Here is a 6910-nt window from a genome sequence, read left to right on the forward strand (position 1 = left end):
GGACGCAGAATTCTCCATGATGAGTGTGGGCATCATCATCACCATCTCTATCAGGATGGTGATGGACAAGAGCAAACATGATGAGCATCAACCATGTGGTATGTAGAGACCCATGATGAGGGGGGCGAGGGGGTGAGTGAGGGAGCGCGTGTGAGAAGGGCACGAACGAAATGCCCCGTCTCTTTGTTGTTGATGTGGTTGCTTTAATTAAGCTTGATTAAGTAATTAACACGAAAGCCAAAAACGTGCGACAAGATTCTTGTCTTATTTTAGTGAGTGCCATCTCTCTAGGACCCTTCCTCCTATCGCCACCCACCCCGCTCCTCCTCCTCCGTCGGAATCTCGCCGCACCAATTTGTAATCTTCACGCAGAAATTTGTAATCTTGAGAATTCTTCACGTAGAAATTTGTAATCTTTGACGCAGAATCAGCTCTCCATCTCCACAGACGTTTGCAATCTTCAGCATCAGCACGGAAATTGGCAATCTGGCGAGAAATTTCTACTCTTGCCTCAGCTTCCCTCACGCTTCAGACCGATCTCCTCCCCTTTTTTGCAAGAATCGACGCCTTTCTCTCGCGCAGTGAAGAATCGGAAATTTGAAATCTTGCCTCAGCATCCCTGACGTTTCACATCGATCTCCTCCTCTCCCCTTTGCATGCATCGAAGTCGTTCCCGCGCTAAAATTTTACCTCTTTCATGATTTCTGTGGATGATATCCTAAATCCTGCCGACCCATGAGAGATTCAACTCGAGAATCGGTGCTTCTACCTGGAACCGGGATGATATATCCCCTGTTGCAGATTCTCGACCTCCAGAGCCTTGGAAGTTTGATTTGCCGACAAGAGAAACACGCAGGTCGTTTGGACTGGTGGTTTTCTGGTCAGCCCAATTGTTAAATCGCGTTCCCTTGCTCTCGTTCGGCATGGTTGGGGCATATGCTTGCGGCTCGAATGCAAGTGTTTTCATAGAGAGGTGGTTCGGTGATTGTGTTTACACTACGTGGGAAACGGTTGCCTTTGGCGTTGGCTTGTCTTCGGTACTCTTTTGGTTAATTGCTCAGCTTCCGCAGTTTATCAGTAATTTCTTACGGCAAAGTGCAGATGCACTCTCCCCTTGGTTCCTTATCCAATGGCTAGCGGTAAGTCGCAGTTCACGCTTTGGATTTGCTGGTTTCATGTAGCTGGTCCCAATGGACTTCTGTGTTGTTCTTAATTCCTATTAGCTAGGCTTCCCCTCGAATTGATGTTGTTGGGGGAGAAAAACGTTTTGACCTGGACCCGTAATTCGCAAATAAAGATCAGATTAGGACCAGAGTGAGATTATTTTATTTTTGAATGACCAAAAGCGTTTCCATTCCTGAAGCTGTAAATAAATCTAATCCTTGATGTACCTCAACGGATCTCCGCTCCCTTTTGTTTACGGTTTTAGTTCACCTTAAATTATAGTCTTATATGTAAGCCATCCTGGATATCACTCGCTGTTTTGATAGACGTCCCAAATGTTTGCTCTGTATTTTGCCTTTTCCATGCAAAAGTAAGTAGCCATAGTATAAGACAAATAATGTTATCCTAAATTTTTCATTGGTTCTGTTGACTTTCCACGTGCAGGGGGACTCATTCAATTTTTTAGGCTGTATACTTACTGGCGATCAGCTTGCAACTCAAACTATAACTGCAGGATATTTCATTTTTGCTGATATTGTTATCATAGCTCAGGTAAAGAGATACAGATGAATGTGCTGAGTGTGTAGTCTTGAGATATTCTGTTCTGTACGTGGCCTTTTCCTGCAACCTTACCAAAGTGTGCACTTTTGTATCTTAATTATCTTCTATGGTTCTTGTATTGTCAGTATATTTACTACCAGATTCGGAATCGAAGTGCTCCCTTTGACGTGTTCTCTTCTGATTCTGATGAATCGGTACATAAGCCAAGCAAGGGATACTTCGAAGTGAAAAATACGGGAAACAATGAAGCACTTGAGAGATTGTTAGAACAAAGTGCTACTTTGAAAGTTTTAGGAGGTATGGTAACATAATTGCACAGTTTTGTGATATAGGTTATATTATTGCTGCTGCTCAATGTTTCAGCAGTGACTTTGATGAAGTCAAAGTTTCTTTATGTTAAGATGGAAGTTGCATGTGTTTGGTGATTGTCAAGAATGCTATGATATGTAGTAATGTATTTCTTGGTGTTAAGCTCTGTTCTGATGAAGGATATGAATTTGATGCAGCAAATGCAAGTGAAAGCTCTGTGGAGAATCAGACAGTCCAGAACTTGCCAGATTATGAACATGGATTGGCAGGACGATTACCTGCAAGAGCGAGTAAAAGATCTGCTGATGTGTATGAAGCCATGACAAGCACTCAGCCATTACCTGGTAGGATGGCTCAATCCAATTCTTCGAACGATGAGGTTGGATTGAAGCAAGGACTTCAATCGCACAACATTGATAAGGCCAAGGGAATACATGCTGCTCCTCCTTTGGAGCAGCCTTGTTTTCCATTCACAGTCTCAGATTTGAAGCACCAGAACAGCTGGATGTATGAACATAGACACAGACTAAGAAGGCTAGTCCAAGAGTATGGTTTGGAGTATGGGAATGAAATGACGTCCCGGCTCCATCGCCTGTACACAGCCAGGCAAAAGCAAGGATCTGTAAATCGGTCTCTTCTTTCTAGAACAGGGCCTAATCAGGTGCCTGTTCACTCAAAGAAGGCTAGACTCAAAGCTTTGCTTGGCATGGCTTGTGTTTTTGGGTTGGCTTCCTCAAAATGGCATATGTTTCCAACCCCAAATGGCATGACGGACCACCATTTTGGGTCTCGTCTGGGAAGAAGATCCCTACTGGCTCTTCCTGAAACACCTGCAACAGCAATTGAAGAAGAGACATTGAAGCGATTCATACTCTTGACTGTAAATCAGTCGGTAACAGCACTCACAGATGGTGGTCAATCTCTGTTTGCCAGTCATTCTACTTTTTTGTGGACAAAATTGATTGGGAGATTCCTGGGGTATGTGTGCTCCCTTCAATTCATATGTGATGTACTCCAATATGTAGCAGGACTGTCTAATGATTGAATACATAGTTTGGCAATTAATTTATGGTAGTCAATCACAGTTTGGGGACTTTTTACAGATGGGTCTCATCAGCACTCTACTTAGGCTCTAGATTCTCACAGCTAGCAAAGAACAGGCAGAGGATGTCAGCAGAAGGTCTATCTCTTGGAATGGTTGTGTGTGCAGTTCTTGCAAACTTGACATATGGTACATCGATAATTATGCGAATTTCTTCATGGTACACATAATCTGAGGCTCTTGCAATCTACTTTCTCTTTCACGTGTCTGCAGTCTATATGTTTCCATGTACAATGAGGGTGCATTTTACGCTTAGGTCCCTCTTTGAGGACTTTCTGCTGTGAGTGTGTGGAGACTTTGTGCTTGTTACTAATGCATGGCTTCCTGACTATTTCAGGGAGGCAATAATTGCCAAGGCTCCATGGCTTATAGGGAGTTTTGGAACTGTCATACTTGATTGTAGTATTTTTATACAGGTAAGTGGAGACATTTATGTATGCAATTCTGCATTTTCACATCCTTGGAATGTTTATTTGAAAGAAATAGATATTTCCATGTTTTTTCTCATGAACTATGTGATAACAGGCACATTATTACAGTTGGAACTCAAAGAAAGGCATGCCAAGCGAATACACGCCGCTTTTAGCCTAATATCAACTGCCTTGTTCTTTACACCATTCCTCATGAAGGCCTTTGACAGCTTCAGATTCTCATGACAGTAAACTCATAGTCTTGTAGGTGGGGGATTCTTTTTAATTATTGATATGACAAGTTGTACAGTGCAAAATGCATTTTGGGGGGATAACAGATTCTTTGTTGACATAAGCTCTCATAGGTTAGTCTTGACATTTTGTATCATAGGTATTCGTTTAGAAATCTCCTGCTCAATATTTGAAGCAGTTGTAAGGATTGAAAAGCATTCAATATATTCCTGAAGGGCTTAGAAAATGGAAGCTCAAAGATTTGGAGACAATTGAGCTTTCTGGTTGTTGCACAAGTCAACAATATGCAATACCATAGGCCGAAAGGCATGCTCTTGGGTCACTCCATGTGTTATTTATATCTTTTAGAACATTAATAACTGTTTGGCGTTGCTCATTTCTACTTCGCGAATAGTGAATGTGGCTCAATCAGGACTCAAATTCCAAATGTTGTGTAGCTAAATTGATTTTCCTGCAGTATGTGACTACTCAAGGAGATTTTCATTTCTTTAACTGGTGTTAAAATTTAAATGTGTGAGCCCTAGTTGATTGCTTTTGCTAAAATTCTCTCTATTGTATTGATGTTTAGGATTCCATATTATTTGTGAATTTGTAATAAGACGACTGTTAAAAATGAGCAGGGGCTTGTAAACCCTAACCCTAATCTTTAAGGGCTTGTGTAATATATTTTCTTCATTTCTTACTTCATCAGTGTAGCAGGGCACTATAGTCAAATAGGCCAGTCTTTTCTTATGTGTGAGCTCACATGTGTCTACCATATCAAAATTTGCAAGAGAATTGTTCAATCCAGGTTTTCAAGAGGCATCTAGAGTAGAAGTGCAATGAATTGGATTGTGTGGCCTTGAGATAGAGGCATGAGTGAAGAGGAACGAAAAAGGAAGAAGTGGAAACAATCAAAGAAACCAAGATGGCACAATCACTAAGTCCTTGAATTAAAAAAATGCAAAGCAATAGAAATTGGCCAAAAAAAGAAAATTTTCATAACCTAAAAGCGAAAGACCACATGAATAAATTGGGAGAGAGAAAGCAAATGAAAGTAAAATACATATAGGGATAGGAAGATGAATCAGAAGGGAGGAAGAGTGAGGTGAAACAGAGGAAAGGGCCAACATATGTAGGGGGGCCATGGGATGGTACCCATTGTAATGCTTTTGAGAAACCTTAGCTAAAGGCAATATTAAGTAATAAATGAATCTTAAGTACAATTACGGTAGCCTAAACCATGGTCACTTGACCATATAGTCATGAAAAACAGCCATTGGCTTTGTTTAGTAAAAGTGCTAGCATGAATCCATAGTCCCTTATAGGAGCAGGGAAAAAAAAGAGAGCTCTCAGAACGAGAGTAGTAGAAGAAAAGTATTCAATGAGAGTAGTAGAAGAAAAGTATTCAATGCACATGAGTCTTATGTTAGATCTTAGGAGGAAAGAGTAGGTTCCACACATGCGTGTACGAGAGCATTCAGGGAAGAGTAGGTTCCACACATGCGAGTGTACGAGAGCATTCAAGACAAGGAATGCATGTGTGCGTGCGTGCGTGTGTGTGTGTGTGTGTGTGTGTTTGTGTTTCATATGGTCCTATTAGTGTGGCACTATTGAAGTGCAAGCTACTTAATGCTCTACCCCTTGTTGTGCTTAACAAGTAGAGGATAATTTATAAAAATATATTTGGCCGTTCTCAAGTAAATAAGTTGCATTGGACAACCAAGATAATAAATGGAAAAACTCAAACTATGTATATATGGTGTGGGTGAAGTCTGTACATAAAATATGACTTAAGCCATCATTTCCCTTTCTTAGAAAATGCCAAAATGTTGCCAAAAGTACTTGAATATGATAGGGAGAGTGTAGATCTTATTATACTCTGACAATTAAGTACAATAAAAACATTGAAAGAAGAATGGGATATGTTTGCAACTTGGTGTGAATCAAAGAATACTTCTACAATTTTGACCGTAAGAAAGCAAATCAATCATAGCTTTTGACATGCAATGTGTAACACAAAATACAACTATTCCTACTACAGATCACGGGAGCAGCACCGAAGTTAATCCACCTAGCCAAATCCTGCTAAAGCTTTCGAGCTGACAGAGAGTTACAAATCAGAAAACATACGTGAAAATCACTATTCTCTTCTCTCTCTAGCTTCAACAAGCCCCATCTCCCTAGATGGATCTAGATGCCACATGTCATCATCACAGGGCCTTCCTAATGCAATATTTCACCCCTCTCTTGGAATGCATTAAAATCCTTTGCCCCTAGGCACATTCCTTGCATTAGGCCCTTAGCCTTAGATCCACCTAGTCTGGTGCTATCAACCCTCACCTAGGACCTTGACATTAATTCCCTCCCGATCATTTACATGAAGCGCAAACAAATAATTACAAACATAGATCCTTTAAGGAAAATGTCGGCTGATTCTTCCGAGGTCATGCTACCTCGGCTAGAGCTTAACATTCCTTCTCTCTTCAGACATCAACGTCCTTGATGATAAAATTTGGGAACACTCTCTGCAACTGGTATACGGATTCCTAGGTAGCTTCGGATAGAGGCTGACCATGCCATGCAACCAACACTGTGGGTATCTCCCGATTTCGTATTTGCATTGTTCCTCGGTCTAGGATTCTTGTTGGTTTGTGCCTCGCATTATCCTCTATCTCCTGAAACAAAACCACACCTTCAATTAGTGAGTCACCTGTATGTAAAAATTTCTTTAAGCGCGAAACATGAAAAACCGGGTGCACCTTACACCCCTGTGGCAATTCTAATTTATAGGCTACCTTGCCTATTCTCTTTAGAATTAACCACGGTCCACAGTATCGAGGTGATAACTTAGCACATCCTCCTAAAGTCGACGACTTCGAGTGCGAAGGAACTCTGAGAAAAACTTTTTCTCCTTCCTTAAATACTCTTATAGACCGGTTTTCATCTGCATACACCTTGGCTCTATCCATAGCTTGGCGGATATTAGCTCTCGCAAGTGCTAGCATCTCCCGCATCTGAACCACAAAGTTCGCGGCACTAGGCACTTTCTGAGGTACTCCAACTATAGTTGGATTGGCTGGTCTATAACCATAGTTTAGTTCAAACGGACTGAACCCGGTAGAGGAATGTT

At 41.2% G+C, this 6910-nt stretch overlaps 1 protein-coding gene across 1 annotated transcript; it reads left to right on the forward strand.

Moving 5' to 3' along the window:
• The first annotated feature begins 293 nt into the window (after window positions 1–293).
• On the forward strand, window positions 294–4036 carry LOC147890383 (uncharacterized). The gene is made up of 7 exons (XM_087390762.1): window positions 294–1139; window positions 1609–1716; window positions 1851–2022; window positions 2232–3012; window positions 3138–3296; window positions 3474–3552; window positions 3662–4036. The coding sequence occupies exons 1-7, from the start codon at window positions 924–926 to the stop codon at window positions 3725–3727; spliced, it is 1581 nt and encodes a 526-aa protein (XP_087246888.1). The 5' UTR covers window positions 294–923; the 3' UTR covers window positions 3728–4036.
• Window positions 4037–6910: the final 2874 nt, after the last annotated feature.

The sequence above is a fragment of the Dipteris shenzhenensis genome, chromosome 19, assembly GCF_047967505.1.
Source record: "Dipteris shenzhenensis isolate YYH24624 ecotype China chromosome 19, Dip_SZ_1.0, whole genome shotgun sequence".
Taxonomy (NCBI): Eukaryota; Viridiplantae; Streptophyta; class Polypodiopsida; order Gleicheniales; family Dipteridaceae; genus Dipteris; species Dipteris shenzhenensis.

Excerpts from the sequence above, each read along its gene's own strand:
- LOC147890383 (XM_087390762.1), top strand. The coding sequence starts at position 924 with ATGGTTGGGGCATATGCTTGCGGCTCGAATGCAAGTGTTTTCATAGAG. Across the intron at positions 1,717-1,850 it reads ATATTGTTATCATAGCTCAG|TATATTTACTACCAGATTCG; the intron begins GTAAAGAGATAC and ends TTGTATTGTCAG. Across the intron at positions 3,013-3,137 it reads TTGATTGGGAGATTCCTGGG|ATGGGTCTCATCAGCACTCT; the intron begins GTATGTGTGCTC and ends GACTTTTTACAG.